This window comes from Oncorhynchus tshawytscha, linkage group LG05 (assembly GCF_018296145.1).
Source record: "Oncorhynchus tshawytscha isolate Ot180627B linkage group LG05, Otsh_v2.0, whole genome shotgun sequence".
In the NCBI taxonomy this organism is placed as follows: domain Eukaryota; kingdom Metazoa; phylum Chordata; class Actinopteri; order Salmoniformes; family Salmonidae; genus Oncorhynchus; species Oncorhynchus tshawytscha.
This window is the reverse complement of record NC_056433.1, coordinates 55,007,063-55,026,758: the sequence shown is the minus strand read 5'-3', so window position 1 is coordinate 55,026,758 and position 19,696 is coordinate 55,007,063. Positions and strand designations below refer to the sequence as shown.

The following is a 19,696-nucleotide window of genomic DNA, read 5'->3' as shown; positions in this document are numbered from 1 at the left end:
ATTTATAACTCCACACAAGAAAGACCTGATATGATCAACTGATGAATGGTAGATAAAAATGCTGTTAAACACAATGACGTTGCTCTCACCTTTAATTTGATTGTACCTTTGTCTGAAATGGAGAAAATGGAATAAAATCAATCAGTAAAAGTACACACAAAACCAAGTAAAACCTTCTCTCAAAATGATTAAGCTCTTGTGATTGAGGTGTGGTTTGATTCAAGGAACATTAACTCGTGCCAACACCGGTCCTTGAGGGGCACATTGTATACCGGTTTCCGTCCTTGTAATTTACAGTAATCAAGAATCTTAGTTATATAATGTTTGGTTATACTGTACTTTAGGCTCAGACACACGTCCAACAACATTTGCTGGCCGAGACTACTTAGCACTAATGAACGTAATTTGCGAACCGAGGACACACCGATTTTATATGTAGAATCGAGTGACGAATGTCTGAACGATTGGCAGAAGAACGCTAGATCCACATTCGGTGCGATGTGTGCAAACATTTAGATACATCACAATAACCAGTTATGTGAAATCTCAATTTTACAGTTATCAATTAATTGCCAGAGGAAAGGAAAACCAGTGGAACTGGAGCGATGCACTATGCAGGAAATACAGCTACAGGCTCTTTCAATGAAGTGCTGAAGTCCCATTAGTAGTGCTGTCAAACAAAGCCCACATAGATATACACAAAAGCCTGGTTAGACAAGCCAGGCTTTTCCATAAACCCCCTATCATAAGAAACATCCGTTAAGGGCCCTGTGAGGTCAGGAGTTTACACTCAACCCAACAGGTCAGGGGTCAATCAGCCTCACACTGTCCCCTGTAAGAGCGTGTGTGTAATCCACTCTCAGTGTGTGTAGGGAATGGTGGTGTGTGTTTCTACTTCAGCATGTTCAGCATGTGTGTGTGTGTGTGTGTGTGTGTGTGTGTGTGTGTGTGTGTGTGTGTGTGTGTGTGTGTGTGTGTGTGTGTGTGTGTGTGTGTGTGTGTGTGTGTGTGTGTGTGTGTGGGTCCTCACCTAGCACAGTGCCATGGCTGTGTGCCACCGTCTCACCCTTCACAGAGAGCTGGACTTGGACATGCGTCTCCTCCACTGCATTGAAGATGGTAATGCTCAGGGCCTCCTCCACGCCAGCGCGGAAAACCGAGGGAGCAGCAATCAGGTAACCCCTAGTGACCAGGACAAAGAGTGGGCTTGGTCAACAAACAGTGGGCCAGGGAAACTTTTGATCAGACAGTACTTCAGCCAGTGGTTCACAACTCTGGTCCTTGAGGGCTCGCTGTTTTTTACAGCTTCTGATATATAGATCATTCTCATCCAACTATGCTTCCAGCAGCATCCAATATCAACACACCAGTGGCCCCAACTTCACCCTCCTCCTGCCCTCCAAATATGGCTGTTCCTAAAGGCAGTATTGACGCACACACACGCACACAAACACACCTCAAGGGATTTGCAAAGTGAGATAAGGTTTAACTCGATGTTAGCAGTGACACAGTACCTGTCAGCCAACGGGGCTCTGCTCTAGTGTTCTCTTTGGGTGGTCTGAAACCACTTCTGATGTAACCTTATAGTCATTTTTTTTTTTTACATAACGAGCAAGATTCCAGACAGTCATTCTGATATTTAGTCGAGGGAAGACGGCTGTCAGAAAGGTTGGATGCCAAATGACATCCTCAGATGCACATAAACATTCTAAAAGACCAAGTAAACTTTGACCAATGGTAGGCAAAAGACCACCATAAATGAGAGCAAGGGGTTCAACTGGCTTTAGTTTGGAGACATGCTTAGGTTTCCATGTTGTACACTATCACACTATTACATTACAATTGCTATGGTGTTATTACATGCTCATTTCACCTTTTCATGAGTGAAACTCAATAAAAATGTGATTACATGATATAAAAAGCTAGTTCTGTTTGTCATTCAGGTGACAGTTTTTCCAGACCTGGGAGCTCCCTTCTTAAACTTTAATCGAGATCACCCAAACTAGAATGAGCATGGAATCCACCAACCCAATTGCATGTCTTAGTGTCCGATCATGTGTTTAGCATTACAGTGCTGGGAGCCAGAGGCTATCTAAGTCCCAGAGTCATGAGAAAATCCCTTGGATAAGGGGGGCTTTGAGAATAGCATGATAATATGAGGAAATTGACTCTCAGGGTTTGATCTGCAGCAAGTTCAATCATCTCTTTGATAGCCCTGCGTCAGGTGCTGAGGACCATGCTCACTTTAGTCACACAGGCAGATGCACTGAACTTCAAAGTGGTTTCTGCCTGTCTCAGAATTCAGTCTCCAATGCCTGAAGACTGGTGTTATTTTGTTAGGAACGCTGGTATTAGTCCTGTAGCGTTCTCTATGGTGTGGTGTTGTGGCCTCAGCACAGCTTGTAACCCTTCACAATTAACACAGCCAAATTCTCCACTGTTCAGGATTAGGCTCTGTTGACAGCAGCATGACTGATAGCATCAAAGAGCCCAAAGTCAAACGAGTTTCAGTAGAGCTTTTTGTCAAACACAGGGAGGTGGAGGAAATAGCGGTATGGTACTATAGTGACCATAAGGTGCTAAATGTGGAGGAGAGTTTTCCATTCATAGGAAATAATATGTACACAAATCAAGTAAAGCATCTCATTGGGCTTAGACTGTAAGCTCTTTGTCATTTTCTTCTCCTATCAGAGATAATGGTATAAGAATGGTGTATTGTAAAATAAAACATTTACTGTTTTCTTGTTGTAAATGGGCTCTAAAACACTTCTCGAAGCAGAACAGGAGTCCTGATGGACCAATTCTATACAAATGACTTTATTTTTAACTGTTTAAATTTCAATAGTGTTGTTTATGCAAATAGGGAGTAGGTGAAAACTAATGAGAAAAACACAAACTTTTATCAGGGTTGATATTTGCTGCAAAGTATTACAACGAAGGCACAAATAAATAAACAATTGTGGCTCAACCATTCGATTTGCATCATATAACCCAAATGTCGCCTGCTAATGGGACATAGTATCATTTATAAAGCGTTGTAATAACATTTTAGAATTTTAAAAATCCCATACTTCATGTGAAAACGTGTCGACAGCATCATCAATCTAACCGCAACTAGGGCGCTGAACGTGTCAAGTGAGTTCGATACATTGTTTCACGTTCATAGCATAATGAACAAACCCTCTTTATAAATCCATGTCATTCGATTTTTCCAAACAATCCTGATTTCATTCCGCAAATGCTAAATGTAGCTTGTACTGAAAATGAAGAAAAAAAACAATACAAAACAATGCGATGTGTACAAGTAAAAATGTTTGCAAGAAATGAAGTAGTGATTGATCTGTTAAACTAGGAATGAGCAGAGTTGAAACGGTGTGGTTTTGCGTATTGCAGTAAAAATGGCAACATGCTCATTTACAATAGAATTAGGTCAACCACTTACTGTCTTTCTTGTGCATAACTTCTGACGATGCAGATGAATAAAGTCCACGAGATACACGCTGTCCAGCAGGACCTCCACATTCTCAATATTACCCCAGTTTGCTGTGACGAGAGTTCTAAAGTCGCTCAGAGTTATAAAGTTCAGACTTCAGACACTCAACGCTTCAAATGTACAGTAGCTTCGACCATCCTCTCATTCTTACGTAGCCTATTCATTGAGGCACTAATGTGTGAGCGCCAACTTCTGTCTCGAATCGGCAAGCAAGGATCATGTTATCAGCATCCCACTTTGAGAAATCCCGTTTCGGGGCAACTGGCTTTTTCCGTCAGAGCTCAAGGCACATAGACAGTCCTCTTTTTGCGTGCCTGATTCACCCGCCTCAGTTTCGTTCTCTCATATAACAGCATTACCGATTATTAGTGTCCTCCCATCCCCTGAAATGTAGCACGATAGAAAATAGATCATGTTTATACATTTATTTCCAGAGCCTTGGTGTTGTCCCTTTCTTCTCCAACTGTGCCTCCTCGCCTCCTTGACGTTTCAAAGCTTTTGTCACGGCTGGTTCGAGTCAGAACAGCTCCTATAGCCTAGCTCTGGGGTTCCCAAGCTTTTTCACTCCGGGGCCCCTCTTCCAGAATTCTCCCCGCGCGCGCACGCGCCACGTCTATTTCTATGGGCACAGCACTATTCATGACACAAACTGCTTGTTGGTGGAAATAATTTAAAGCTTAATTCCTGCAATTCTACACAATTTGTCATGGGTGAAAAAGAAAATGTTGCAGTTTTAAAGCTACATTTCCTGCAATTTTATACATTGTGTCATGTCTAATGTGTATTCATGTGATATGCCTCAATAATTACAATATCTATGGGCAAAAAAAAAAGTTAGCTGACATGCGCCAGTTGATCTGGACATTTGACAATGGCCCTGGCCTGAACAAAAATAAAATACAGCTAAGCCCCTACTTCCAATCTGTAAATAGCACACCCGACAACCTCATCCCCATATTATTACTTACCCTTTTGCACCCCAGTATCTCTACTTGCACATCATCATCTGCACATCACTCCAGTATTACTGTTAAATTGTTATTTTCACCTCTAGGGCCTATTTATTGCCTACCTCCCTACTCTTCTACATTTGCACACACTACATAGATTTTTATTTTGTGTTATTGACTGTACGTTTGTGTAACTCTGTGTTGTTTTTGTCACACTGCTTTGCTTCATCTTGGCCAGGTCGCAGTTGTAAATGGTTCTCAACTGGCCTACCTGGTTAAATAAAAATTCAATCAATTTAACAGTCTGGAGTAAAATCTCTTTGCAGTTGGCATTACATTTTGTACTAATCAGTGTTGTGTCTACTTAGCAGTCTAATTAATCCAGGCATGATCTTTGATTAACCTGACATAGATCACTTCTAAGTATGAATATGATTAGTTGCATGCATGCAATATTGATGAGAACCCTCTTAACTTGGGTATGTGAACTAATGTTAGAAATATCAGGGTAGTTCAAATGAATATGCGTTTCAATGCTTGCAGTGCTCACACTCTCCAGATAAACCTTTAGCCCCCTCAAGTGGCAAATTGTGAGCACTGATAAGTGTAATACAGTCTGGACATCCATTGCCATTGAATGAGCACTTGCATCCTTTTCTATAGTCTTCCAGCGCTTCATACAATTCACACGGATTCATTAGAAAGACAGCAATTATATTTACCCATTTAGTTATAGGAAAAGAGCCTGTTACAACCGCTCTAGCCTCACATGACCATCCTTCCACATGTTGTTTCATTGACTCATGTGAGAAGCCTGAACTTCTAGACTACACCCACTCATACTCAACCACTGCAGCACTCACAAAATGTCAATAGCACTGGCAGAGAAGTAAAAATGCATGAAAGAAAAGACTAAACTCTTCAAAAAATACTTGCTTTATTTTAAAACCATAGGCAGCAGAAGTCAAAAACAATTATAGATACAGTATATAAAACATGGTAATTCATGTGGTTCTCTATATGGCATACATTTCTTGTGTGATCGCTGATCTATCATAATCAAATGTTTGATTTGTCCAAAAGAGCAACTTTATAATCACAACATTTTATGTGTAAATGTAACAGGTGTCGATGTTAAGGGAACATTCACCATTCACATTAAAAACAAGTTTATTTAGAAAACTTTCAAATCTATAAAATCAAGTGCATCTCAGACTTCTTGGAGCAGGCAGGCCGCAGTTTATCCAATGCCCATGTCTGGTCATATCAAGTGCAGCCATGAATGATGCTACCAACAGTGAGATCCCTCTGCTTCCTGTCCACCAGATCATGAAAGTGTGCACACTGTAGCTTCCCAGCCTCTGGCTCAGTGAAGGAGGTCTTGGAGAAGACCACAGAGTTCCCATGGACTTCCACCCCATGGGCCTGGCACAGCTGGTTGGTGAGGGGGACATCGAGGGCCAGGATGTGGGCCAGCTTGTGGAGGGGGAAGCGGCAGTTCTTGCTGCTGTGTCCGTGGCTGTAGATCAGCAGCAGGTCTCTGCGACAGGTCTCTAGGTGCCGGTGCAGGGCACAGCTCTGCAGGAAGTCCAGACTGTGGGCCAATCGGAGGAGTCGTACAGGGTTGCGTTCCATGAAGGCCCGGCTCACTGACAGGGCCAGATGCATGACAGGAGAGGAGCGTATCCGCTCTGGCAGCTCCATGGTGTGCTGTGTGGCACGGCTTGAACCTGGATATATTATACAGGAAAAATGAGTCTGTTAAGAGAGAAGACAGTGCACAGTAGATCACTGTGAAGATCAACATGTAGAATCGTCAAGAAATTAATATAAAATGACTGATGATGTTCTGTGGTCAGAGGCGATAGGACGACCACTTCCTGCTTTTCAGTACACTCGGCTGTCAGTTTCTCTGGCGTTTCCTCTTTTAGTGAAATTACAAGCTTGTAATTCGCAGTAACACCATCATTAATCATATGCAGCTCTTTTACACAATATTGGACCTTTGGCCATTTCCTTCATCTCATATGTACCATTGGTGAACCCAGCCCTGTCCTCATAGAGGCTGTGATTCAATTATCTTTAAGAGTCGTGCTCTGTATGTCAGCTATCTGTATGAAGACAGCAATTTACCATCCATTTTTCGTGTTTTTTACTCCAACTCACAGTGGATGTCTCAGTAAGTGAGAGTAAAATAAACAACAAGCTAGAACCTTCTCAGGTTGTCTTGCATTTATGTGAACACAATGTTGGCTACAATCCAGGGCCCAGAACTTACGAGCATTTAACCATGCATCTTTCTTACAATGGGCCAAGATGCAACATGTGTTTCCCAAAACACCACACAGAGAACAATTGCTAAGTACGTTGTTGGAGCATTTTTTATTTTATTTTACCTTTATTTTACTAGGCAAGTCAGTTAAGAACAAATTCTTATTTTCAATGACGGCCTAGGAACAGTGGGTTAACTGCCTGTTCAAGGGCAGAACGACAGATTTTGTACCTTGTCAGCTTGGGGATTTGAACTTGCAACCTTTCGGTTACTAGTCCAATGCTCTAACCACTAGGCTACACTGCCACCCCAGAGCATGTGTTGATACTGATAGGATCGAAAGGGTGTGTTGCTCTCAGATCAGCTTTCTACATTCAAATCTTTCCTTAACATTATTTCACAAAACTGATGACAGATCAGCTCCTATAAAGATATTACCACCTATGGCTGCAAATATTGAGGTGGCTTATCACCAATTTGGCCCATCATTGCACCAATGTTAAGCTACACATGAAACATGTTGACAAATTACAGACAGTAGCAAAATAGAACTGATTGAACATTAAATGTATTTTAATATGTTTGAAATGGGCCAATAGCTTACTGTTCATATTTTAATATGATTGAAATGGGCCAATAGCTTACTGTTCATATTTTAATATGATTGAAATGGGCCAATAGCTTACTGTTCATATTTTAATGCAGTTCTCGTTTTTTATTTGAAGCATCTTTTTACACATTGCTTGTTTGTATCAACTGCAAAAACAATGTCAACTTTGTGTTTGTAGTCAACTTTGTTCTGAAGTTCTCGGCGTCACAGAGACAAATATGATGTGTGATTCTATGTTTAGCGGGGAGAACTGTGTATAAAGTGAGGTGCGAGGGCAAAAAAAAAAGCATCTGACGACGCATTTAGCTGTTCGATGAGTGGTCTGTGGCAGGCGTTAGATTATAAGCGTTTAAGTGCAACGTTAATAATGATGGTTTTGGGGAAACAGCTCAGGAATTTACCGACGCTCCTACGAAGGTTCTGGCGACAAACTTAGCTTAAAGATGCACTTGGGAGACTGGGCCCAGGACTACTCACCCAGGTTGTAGAGGAGACCGAGTGCCTGGAACTCCTCCTGGTTGGGGTGCTTTCCACTGGTGTAGCATTCCAGCAGCCAGCTGAGGCTCTCCTGCAGGTGGGTGTCATTGATGCGGGGGTCGTAGAGGCGCAGGGGCTCCCCACACAGCCGGTAGGAGGCGTAGATCAGGAAGCGGACTGTCCTCTCCAGCACGGCCACACAGTCAGCACCAGACACCCTCTGGATGATCATATCCTGTCTCACACTGCGCAGCCGGTCAAAGACAAAATCATACACCTAGAAATGCACAGCACAAGAAGAAATGTGTTAATGAAATGTTGCATAAAATAATATGACAAGATAACAGAAGGCATCTAGTGGAGAAGACTAGCCTCAGTCCATGGACGCAGTGTGGGGGAGGCAGCGATGTTGTCGACGAGGTAGAACACCGTCTTTAGCAGCACAGCTGGTGGTCGCAGGTCACTAGGTCGAGTGGAGTCCTTCCCTGCTGCAGGTCTAGCATACTCCTTTACCACTCCTGAGGGGTCAGCCCTGGGCCAGCGTTCCCGCTCAGTACCCGACAACACCTCAAATCGGTGCAGTAAGTTCTGGGCCTCCCTGTCCTGCAGCTCGCGGATAGGGCACATAGACAGGCAGACACCCCTGGGGATGGACTCCTGCCTCCTCTCCTCTTGCACTTCTCGCCATACCCCCTGGTTGTGGTGTTGCCGCCAATCCCTTTCCACGGGCTGTCCTCTCCTTCTGGAGTGGGAACTATTGAAGAGACATTTTTGATCAAGCCTCAAAATACTATCACTGAGAAAGAATAGTGGCAAGTGCATAACATTAAATAAGTATAATGGACGCAGCACTAGCGGTCCTTGCAAAAGCATGTTCATAGCGGGAATGGCATTATTTCATCCTTCTAGCAGCTTTACATGCAAGGCTGCCATTCAAAAGAACTAGCACGAAGAAAATGCCAGTCGACTAAGCACTCCCTGAATGTATAGCTAACGTTAGCTAGCTAGGCTGTGTGCTTGCTTGCCAGTGTTAGCTTACTGTACCGCGACTTGATTCTACATAATACTGTGAAAGATTATTTTCTTAGCCATTATCTACGATGCTACAGATCATTTCCAAATTCATCTTAAAAGCGTGGATAAACACTTATATTTAGATCAAACCAAACAAAAACTCACACACGACAGGACGCTCTCTTGTTGTTCATTGGTCAACTGTGACGGCAACAACGTCACTTGCCAGAATGAACCAATCAGCAACAACGAATTCCACGTTTATCGTGATGGCTCCTACGACACATCCGGCGAACGGAACTTTTGCAATAACTTGTCACATGTATCAATTCAGTAACGGTGTTACAATGTATCCTTGCAGCAATATCATACGGATACAAATGTTTACAATTGAAACACTTCCGAGGTGACGGAAATGTCTTACAATATCAAGTCATTTGAAAAGCACGTAAAATACATTACATATTGAGGTATACAATTTATTATAAAGTTTTACAAAACATTTCCCATGTTCAGTAATTAAACTATGTTAACAAAAACTATAGACTGTACATGCTATACAAGGTTCTCCAATGCTGCTTCACTGTTTGGGGCACTTTTTGGTCAAGCCAAGCTCCAAGAACTGCTGAATCTGAACGGTCTGGTGACTGACCAGCGATGACAGCTCCACCAACTCTGAAAGACCCCCATGAAGAAGGAAATCCTGTGGTCACCAAAACAAAAATAAACCCACTACACATTAATTAATTGTTTATCATGTCTTTGGAAAACGTTACAGTGTCTTGAAGTGACACCATGTTAGTGTGTTGACCTGTGTAACCAGTTAGCTTATGCATGCATACACATACAGTAAATCAGTCAAAGGGCAAGACTCACTAATAACAAGTTGAAAATTCATAATTGCTTCAAAACACTTTAAAAAAAATAACGTCTTAGGTCTCTAATCTATAGTCTTACCCTGAGAGCTGATGCTCTGTGCAGCAGCTTTCATCCCTCTCAGGCACTCAGCAGAATTCTCGTGGTCATGCTGAGCTCCCTGTGAGCTCCCTCATCTTCAGGCTAGCAGTGACTTTATCTGCATGGGTAGGACACATTCATAGGAAATCATATCCTATGCGTAAGCAAAAAATACATTTTTAACTTTGATGTAGGTTTTTCGCTTCACACCAGTAAAGCAATAATTGAATTACACCAACCCAGAAACATAATTCTGTCCCCCTCAATGAAGAAGTTCTTCACTGGCAGCTCATGACGTGGGTGTTGACTGCGGTGGCAAAAGGCTTGTAATTCCTCTGTGAACTGCTTGACAGCATCAGCCACAGGAGTTAGCGCTGTGATCTGAAAATATAATGTTGTTTGATTGTTTTACATGTTACAAGCAATTTATCTTTCATAATTCAAATCAATAACCATCCCACAATAATAACACACACAAAACAAAAAGGATAACATTTTCAGCTTCACAACTTGTTTACATAAATCAAAGATGGTTTGGGATGTATTGAGAGAAATGACCTCTGACCTGTAAATCGAGCTGGTCATCGAGCTGCTTGTTCTTCTCATGGTCTTCCTTCCGTAGCTGGTCATCTTCCTCCATCACTGATAAAATACACCCCTCCACCCCTACCTCAAATTGCTGGCTATTATTCGCCATCTGAAATCAAACAGAACAGAGTATAAGAAAAAGGTTCATCCTAATGGGTGTAATACCAATAGAACATGTTGTCCAATTTAGAAAAACACTAAATACAACAGTTAGTAGTTACCTTTGTTGTGAGGTAGGCCAACAAGAATATCTGCATCTCTTGGAGTCTCTTTTCATGTTCATTGTTCCTTTCAGGTTCTACTGCTGCGTTTGGTAAGACTGTCTTGTCTGTAGTATAGGTGAGACATGGCATGTTAACTTATTGTTGGTTTGTTATTATCATGATCTGAATAAAAGGACAGTTTACCTTTAAAATGGCAGATACATCAATGTCTGGGAGAAGACAGTGACCATTAAGATTGTGGATTGCAGAATACTTGTTCCAAATTGTGAAGGCTCAAGGACACTGGACATCATTGCTGGAGGATAAAGTGTTGTGTTGCAAGTAAGCATATGATCTCAGACATGGCCTCACCACACTTAACCAACTCCACATGGCCAAAGACATTGGGAAAATAAACAGGTTGCCCATGGTAGATCACAGCCAAACATCTCACTGATCACTGAAAGCACTCACGAGTAGGATTGCAAAATGACTGAGAACCATTTGCGAAAGAGCCCACCCGTGGATAATCCCCACCTGGTTAAGGTGGGGCAGGCCTTGGTGGCACGAAGGTGGACTCATTGGTGAGGGAATTGTTCTGTGGAAAAGTACATGGGTGCAATGAATTAAAATTGTGAGAACTCTAACTACTAATAAAATAAAATAAAAATAAGAGATCAGCAAATTACATGAACTCATAACACTACCCTGGCGAGAGGTGCCTTTTCAACAGTTCCACTGTTGTTGTTCTCGCTGTTTTCACTCACAGCTTTGGAACTGAAAATAACATAAAAGTTTAAACATGTAACCTAAGGGTAAATGCAGCTAATTAAAGATGGTGAGATCCACAAGATAGTGACAGCACATAAGTTAACCTTACATATCTGTACACATTTTCTTGTAACGTGTCCACAACAACACTGCTAGTTAGCAGCTGATCGCACTATCACAGTTAAATTACATCAATTAGATTCATATTTTGTAAACATACAATTATATTAGCATTATACATGGATGAAGAACATGTTTATCTACCTTTCTGAATCACCAAGCGTAGGTTTCTGACTTTTAGGAACAGTTGGCGGTTCTTGACGCCATTTTTCTTTCAAGTGAACAGCGTGTACAATAACTTTCATGTCCGGCTTGAAACAAATCCATTGAAGATGATAGTGATACATTCTTAGCCTGTGAAACAAACCTGTGAAACCTGTGAAACAAATACAATATTGTTTCTTGAAATTCAAAATGTAAAATTTACTTATGAACTCGTTTAGGTTTATCTACAATAAATATAGACCACTATTAAAGTTAATTGTATGTAAAATGTTGTAGCCATAGCTATTACATTATTAGAGTAGTTAAGTGATGTCATTAATGGCAAAGTTATATTAATTTGAGAATTTACATCAAAAATAGTTTTTTTTTTGTATTTTAGCTAATCGTAAGCCTTTTCTTAACCTAATTATCCTAACTTGCAACATGACTTATCCTAACCTGCTGTGTAACTTATCCTTAACCTGCTACTAAAAGTCCATTTTGACAAAAGCTGAACGAACCACTTTTGGACAAAACCGTCATAAACCCGCAAGTGTTTAGGGAGAAATCCAAACCAGTCCAACTGAAATGAATGGCAGTAGAGGCATAATCCTTATATTTACGCATGAAAATAAAAGTAAGGCATGTGATGTATCAGAAACTGTGTAATGTAATTATTGTCAACTAGTGATGGGTTGGGAGCCGGCTCGCATATCAGAAGAGTCGAATCTATTTATAAAAATATACAAAAATTAATATATTAATAATCAAAATATTTAAATGAATAGAATTAACTAATTCAAAGAACAACAAAAAAATTTAAAAAAATAATATCGGCCTAAATGCTCAAGCGCACACACATTCGTTCTGACTGTCTACTCAGACGAACAGCCTCACCTGTTGATCCTGTCAATCAGACACGCAGTGTCAACCAATGAACCAAAGATGCGCGAGGGAGGGACAAGCCAACTCTCTCACAGTTGCACACTTAGCAGCGAGGAGAGAGAGGAAGGACAGCTGTGAAAACAACAGCTGGAAAATGAGTCGGAAGCACCGTAGCATTTGGATGCATTTTAATAATGTAGACAATTTTAGAGCACAGTGTAGAATTTGCCAAAAGAAAATCTCATATAACTGTGAAGCTAGCCGTATCGGAGTTTTAAGAAACTAGTGGGCCTGCTAGTGATAGTGGTGGAGCCGGCACCTCCACACGTGGAGATGTATCCACTCAGTCAAGTAGGCCTACTCCGCGACCCACAACAACGCAGTCTTCTATGGACCAGTTTATGCCAAAGTCTATGTCTGTGGCAAAACAAGGCCAAATTGATATTGGATTGGCTAAAATGATTGCCACCGATTTCCAGGCATTTTCGATCGTGGAGGACAGAGGTTTCAGATATTATACCAATAGTCTAAATCCAATGTACACAATTCCAAGCAGGAAAACCCTTTCAAAATCACTTATTCCAGAACTGTACGAGAGCACACAGGCTTCAGTGCGGGAAATAGTCCAAAAAGCTACTGCAGTTTGCCTTACCACTGACTGCTGGACATCAAGGGTAACCACTTCTTACATGTCGGTTACATGTCACTTCATTTTAAGACGTTTCAATGTCTAGCTGTATTCTGGACTGCTTTGAGTTCAGCGACAGACACACCTCAGAGAACTTGGCAGAGGAACTGTTGAGAGTGGCCAGAGAATGGCAAGTAGATGGAAAAGTAGTCTGTTGTGTTAGCGACAATGCAGTTAACATAACCAAAGCCATGAACATTTAAAAATGGACCCATCATCCATGTCTTTCCCACACAATCAACCGGATTGTAAGAGATGCTCTGAAGGTGATGAAGCCCACTGTGGACAAAGTGAAAGCAGCTGTGGAATACTTCCACAGGAGCAAAGTAGGTGCTGAAAAACTCAAGTCTACACAACGCCATATGGGGATGCCTGAGCTGAGGCCTAAACAAGACTGCAAGGTGGAATTCAACATTTTATATGTTGAAGTGGTTTCTTGAGTCAAAGGATGCAATCATCTCTACTGTCATCTCTATTGTCAATGCACCTGTTGATGCTCTGACCCAGGAAGAATGGGAGGTGGTGGAGGAGGTGTGCAGAGTCCAGGAACCCTTTGAGCAGGTCACAGTGGAGATCAGTGGAGAGAGGTACAGTAAGCAGTTATTACTACATCATTATTTAATCCAGTATTATATATGTATATGAGCAGTAGATGAGAATGTAGTATCAGTAGACAAAACATGAACCTGAACTAATACGTTACTGTTCTCTCTTTTCAGCTAGGTGACAGCCTCAAAAATAATACTCCTGTGTAAGGGTCTGCAGCGAATCACAGCCAGCCGCCAGAGAGAAGCAAATGTAACCACAGGACATGTGACAGAGTCGATGGACACCCTATGTTCATCAATGGACAGAAAGTTCCACAGAAGGGAATATAATCACGTGCTATCAGAAACCGTTGCACTTGACCCCAGGTTTAAGTAGTTAGCCTTCAGTGATGCCAAAGCGATTGATGAGGCTCTTCAAAGAATAACATCTGCAGCAGGAAAGGACAGCCCCAGCAGTCAGCTGGCTCAGGCACCAGGGCAACAGGAAGAAGAGGGATCAGATGGAGCAGAAGCACCAGCAGTAGTGCCACAAATGTCTGCTGTTTGGATGCTGTTTGACGAGAGAGCAACTGGGGATGCAGCACGAAGGAATCCCTCAGCAGATGCCACAATGGAAGTCCGATCCTATTTGGAGGAGCCACTCCTCCGAAGATCTGCAGATCCTCTGAGCTGGTGGAAGAACAAGGCCCCTGTCTACCCACAGCTTACTAAAGTCATGACAGGGAGACTCTACATAGTGGCCACATCTGTTCCCTCTGAGAGGGTCTTCTCGAAAACGGGACAAAATAATTACTGAGAGAAGAAACCGCATCAGCCCCTCGAAAGTGAGGCAGCTTGCATTTCTGAATGCAAATCTCTCATAAAAGCTAAATATGGTCAGCATTGCTGTGTGCTGCTGGTTATAACATGGCAATAAATAAGAGAGAGAAAATAGGGACCAGTTTAATGTTTTAAGTGGGATGCTGCAGTTTTGCACGTTGTTCTTTATTTTTCTTTGATATGGTGCAATATTCTATTATGCTGTTCAGATTGTATTCATTTTGAATGGTTAGGTTTATATGCACTTTGTTTATGTACATTCAAAAGTTGTACTTTAAATGCAAATGTTTAATAGCATTCTTTTTCATTACAAAAAAATGCATTGTAAATACATTGTAGTTAAGGTAGAGTATGATTTCATTTAATTATTTATTTAGAATTGTTTTAACACCAATCATTCTCGCAAACTGTTTGACTTGAAAAAATACATAACATATTTTTTAAAGAGCCGTTTGGGAGCCAAAAGAGCCGGCTCTTTTTGGAGAGCTGAGCCGAACGAGCCGGCTCACTGAAAAGATCCAGAATGCCCATCACTATGTCAACTTTGAATATGTCAAATAACACTATTTGACGCATCAAATAAGCTTGTTGACCAATCAGGACTTGAATATGACTGCACGTCACGTAATAATTGAACACGTTCATACATTTTTTACGTAGTTATTAAACATTGATTACACTATCACTCGTATTTCATGTCACAACGATTCATGATCATGCCGCTGCCGCACGAGCGCAGACACACTTTCCCTTGCTCTGGACAGTGCAGGTCATAAAAAAGCTAGCTAGCTGATTTTATTTTCTATTTAACCTTTATTTAACTAGGCAAGTCATGGATGCATGATGGATGGATGCAAACAATGTCCCCCCCCCCCACAAAAAAACAAACAATGTTCTTCCCCAAACACATAGCAAAACGACATAATCTGTTTCAGTAGCTATAGTTAGCTAGCTAACTATCTAGCTAGGTGTCATCATCTAAAATAACCCTAATTTATAAGACAGTTCTTATTTGATTAATGGTCGGACCCAACTATATGAAGCTATTTTTATTTTTTTTCACCTTTATTTAACCAGATATGTCAACTTCAAAGTAACCTATGCCTACATGGCAGAATGAGATCATGACTATTGACATAAATCCAGTGTCCATTTGTTTTGCAAATTTAATTTTATGTCACGTGCCAGATTAAGCAGGTGTTTTATTTTTATATTTTAATTTCACCTTTATTTAACCAGGTAGGCTAGTTGAGAACAAGTTCTCATTTACAACTGTGACCTGGCCAAGATAAAGCATAGCAGTGTGAACAGACAACACAGAGTTACACATGGAATAAACAATTGACAAGTCAATAACACAGTAGAAAAAAAGAGAGTCTATATACATGTGTGCAAAAGGCATGAGGAGGTAGGCGAATAATTACAATTTTGCAGATTAACACTGGAGTGATAAATGATCAGATAGTCATGTACAGGTAGAGATACTGGTGTGCAAAAGAGCAGAAAAGTAAATAAATATAAACAGTATGGGGATGAGGTAGGTAAAATTGGGTGGGCTATTTACCGATAGATTATGTACAGCTGCAACGATCGGTTAGCTGCTCAGATAGCAGATGTTTGAAGTTGGTGAGGGAGATAAAAGTCTCCAACTTCAGCGATTTTAGCCACAATAAGGATTAGCCGCAATAGTGGAATTTGCGGTTCGCCTTCAAAAAAAAGTCCATTGTTGAAAGTGATGTAAATTAAAACAAATGGTGGAATCGTGCCATAATGGAATAGATCATGCTAAACATGTTTGGAATGTTATATAAATGTAACAAAATACAATAATTGGTTCATTTGACAAAATATGTTAATCACACTGGATCTATTAGACTATAGAATTGCATTGGGGGCATACTTATTTCACTGTACAGCCTTACCTATGGAGTGTGGATCAATGACATGGGGTACCAGTCTGCTCAGTGACACCCAGAGAACATAAGGGTTGTAACTCTTATTGCTGGACTCTGAAACCACTGTGAATTGAGCAACATTTATTGTACCAGTTAACCTACGATGTGAATTGAACACTATTCCAGAGGAAAAACAATACAATGTGGATGTTTTGGAGCCTGATAACTCTGAGGAGGACTTTGGGAAAAAAGCACTTTATTGCTCCACATTCTAACACTCCAACCTCGTTTAACATTATCTAGTCTAAACATGGCAGGATTCCACCAATTGTAACCTTCTGCATCACTTTCAAAGAGGGACTTTTATTTTGAAGGCAAAACAATGATTAAATGACTACTGGCCAGTAGTACTCACATCTGCAGCCATGAAGTGCTTTGAAAGGCTAGTCATAGCTCACATCAACACCATTATCCCAGAAACCCTAGACCCACTGTAATTTGCATACCGGCCCAAGAGATCCACAGATGACACAATCTCTATTGCACTCAACACTGCCCTTTCCTACCTGGACAAAAGGAACACCTATGTCAGAATGCTATTCATTGACTACAGCTAGGCGTTCAAGACCATAGTGCCCTCAAAGCTCATCACTAAACTAAGGATCCTGGGACTGAACACATCCCTCTGCAACTGGATCCTGGATTTCCTGACGGACCGCCGCCAGGTGGTATGGGTAGGTAACAATACACTCGTCACGCTGATCCTCAACATTGGGCCCCTCTGGGGTGTATGCTCAGTCCCCTCCTGTACTCCCTGTTCACTCATGATTGCATGGCCAGGCACGAATCCAACACCATCATCAAGTTTGCCAATGACACAACAGTGGTAGGCCTGATCACCAACAACGATGAGACAGCCTATAGGGAGGTCAGAGAGCTGGCCATGTGGTGCGAGGACAACCTCTCCCTCAACGTGATCAAGACAAAGGAGATGATTGTGGAGGCTGCAGTGGAGCAGGTTGAGAGCTTCAAGTTCCTTGGTGTCCACATCACCAACAAACTATCATGGTCCAAACACACTAAGACAGTCGAGAAGAGGGCACGACAAACCCTATTCCCCTCATTAGACTGAAAAGATTTGTCATGGGTCCTCAGATCCTCAAAAGGTTCTACAGCTGCACCATCGAGATGATCCTGACTGCTTGCATCACTTCCTGATATGGCAACTGCTCGGCCTCTAAACGCAAGGCACTACAGAGGGTAGTGCGTACGGCCCAGTACATCACTGGGCCAAGCTTCCAGCCATCCAGGGCCTCTATACAGGGAGGCGTCAGAGGAAGGTCCTAAAAATGGTCAAAAACTCCAGCCACCCTAGTCATAGACTGTTCTCTCTGCTACCACACTGCAAGCGGTACCTGAGTGCCAAGTCTAGTTCCAAAAGGCTTCTTAACAGCTTCTACCCCCAAGCCATAAAAACAGCTAATCAAAAGGCTACCCAGACCCCTCTTTTACGCTGTGGCTACTCTGTTTATTATCTATACATTGTCACTGTAACTCTACCTACATGTACCTATTACTTCAACTAACCGGTGCCCCCCGCACATTGACTCTGTATCGGTACCCCCCACCCCTATTGAATTATTGTTACTTTTATTTTCTATTTATCTATTCTTTACTTATCTATACTTAACTTGTTTTCCCTTAACACTTCTTAAAGCATTGTTGGTTAAAGGGCTTTGTAAGTAAGCATTTCACTGTTCTACACCTGTTGTATTCGGCACACGTGACAAACTCCATTTGATTTAAAATGCAAATTCTACTATTGTGGCTAATCCTGATTGTGGTTAGCTTCACAACACATAACCGGGTCCGGTCAAGCCATACTAGCCGGATGAAGATAGATGGCTGTTTTTAACGTTTGTTTTGGGCAACAGGGTTAAGTATCTGGCTAGCTAGTTATTTCAATAGGAGAACAACAAGTGGCTACCAGGCTAATACTTACTCACATGGATTCCTAAACCATTGCTAAGAATAATGAAAATGACTGCAGTTTCTACTGCATTGTTTTCAGACTGGTTGCATTGGTGCTAGCTAGGTACAACCCTAAAGCTAGCTCGCTACCACTTGACAGTGATCGTAATGGTGGTGGTTGGCTTGACGTGCAAATTCAGTACACATGACGTGTATAGTTTTTGACATGCAAAGACCCAAACGGGTCTTATATTGTAATATAATTATAAATACAGTTTATGCAGGTTTTATAGAAATGTTCTATATAAATAGCCTCTAAAATATATGTAACAGACCATAAATGTCTCAATTTAGTGTTCTTGAAAAGCTGAGATACATGATACAGATATAGAGATACATGATACTATGATACAATATCAGTACTTGTTGCATTTACAACTTGTCTAAAGTCTTAGCTGACTTCAGCCAGTGTATGGCAGTGGATTGACTGCATTGTTTGAATGGAATGTGGTCATATTGGCAGTTAATTTGAAAAAATGTATGGAATCATTCCTTTAAAACTGGATGGCTAGCTAGCAGACAAACATACAGTGCAGATAAATTCTTAAAATGAATTATTTGACACAATTTCTGGCTAACCACGGTTGAGTAACTCCCTGACCAAAATGGCTGACCTTTAGCCCATTATAAAAAGGTTCAGCGCCATTCTAGTCTTCTAACTCCTAATTATATTTGTGTAGCAACCCCTGGTTCTAGTTGTACCATCAGACAGAATTTAAGGTTGAACAGTGGACGTATATTTGTCTTGACAGTAGGAGTGAAGTTTATGGGAAAAGTGGACTCTTGCCTTTTGGCTGATCCATTTGTGGTTTCACTATAGGTGAAAAAAGAGTTGGGGAACGTGGAATCGGTGAGGGTAACCAGAAGTGGTCTAGTGATAATTGTTTGTGTTTCTGTTGGTCAGAGGGAGAGTGCGCTCAGAATACAACGAATGGGAGCAAGAAAAGTGAATCGTTTCTTTCTCAAGAAAAGAGCGCCAATGAAAAGAGTGATCACTGGGGTTTGTAGATAAATATAAAAGTTGACCAGCTGAAGGGAAAGAATCCCTGTGTATGTGATTGCTCGTCGTTTGATGCGACGCAGACAGGGTGGCGAGAGTGGGGAAACAGAAGAGTCATTGTCTGTTCTTTTGAGTTTTGAAGATGAGTCTTTGCCCGACAAAAGTGAAGTTAGGATATAAAAGTTATCCTGTACGTGCCATATACATTACGATGTTACAGGTGTCAAGCTT

The 19,696-nt window shown here is 41.4% G+C and overlaps 2 protein-coding genes across 8 annotated transcripts in view; both read right to left on the bottom strand.

The window, feature by feature from the left end:
* Positions 1 to 4,015, bottom strand: part of LOC112250881 (C3 and PZP-like alpha-2-macroglobulin domain-containing protein 8) — a 51,668-nt gene extending 47,653 nt beyond the window's left edge. The window contains exons 1-3 of the mRNA XM_024421398.2: positions 3,443 to 4,015; positions 1,031 to 1,182; positions 90 to 112 (exon numbers count right to left, since the gene is read on the bottom strand). Of these exons, the coding sequence (XP_024277166.1) occupies positions 90 to 112; positions 1,031 to 1,182; positions 3,443 to 3,522 (255 nt within the window). The 5' untranslated portion in view covers positions 3,523 to 4,015. The remainder of the gene's footprint in view (positions 1 to 89; positions 113 to 1,030; positions 1,183 to 3,442) is intronic.
* Positions 4,016 to 5,363: 1,348 nt separating this feature from the next.
* sac3d1 (SAC3 domain containing 1) lies at positions 5,364 to 11,724 on the bottom strand. 7 transcript variants are annotated; one of them, XM_042322095.1, is made up of 11 exons: positions 11,600 to 11,724; positions 11,039 to 11,341; positions 10,769 to 10,880; positions 10,583 to 10,689; positions 10,339 to 10,470; positions 10,013 to 10,154; positions 9,774 to 9,891; positions 8,982 to 9,519; positions 8,175 to 8,556; positions 7,803 to 8,079; positions 5,364 to 6,173 (listed from the first exon to the last, which is right to left on the bottom strand). In XM_042322095.1, the coding sequence occupies exons 8-11, from the start codon at positions 9,008 to 9,010 to the stop codon at positions 5,710 to 5,712; spliced, it is 1,152 nt and encodes a 383-aa protein (XP_042178029.1). In that variant the 5' UTR covers positions 9,011 to 9,519; positions 9,774 to 9,891; positions 10,013 to 10,154; positions 10,339 to 10,470; positions 10,583 to 10,689; positions 10,769 to 10,880; positions 11,039 to 11,341; positions 11,600 to 11,724; the 3' UTR covers positions 5,364 to 5,709. The 7 variants fall into 7 exon arrangements, with proteins under 7 accessions (XP_042178029.1, XP_042178030.1, XP_024277165.1 ...); XM_042322096.1 differs by having other exon boundaries at positions 11,102 to 11,341; XM_024421397.2 differs by having other exon boundaries at positions 10,583 to 10,880; positions 11,102 to 11,162; positions 11,254 to 11,341.
* Positions 11,725 to 19,696: the final 7,972 nt, after the last annotated feature.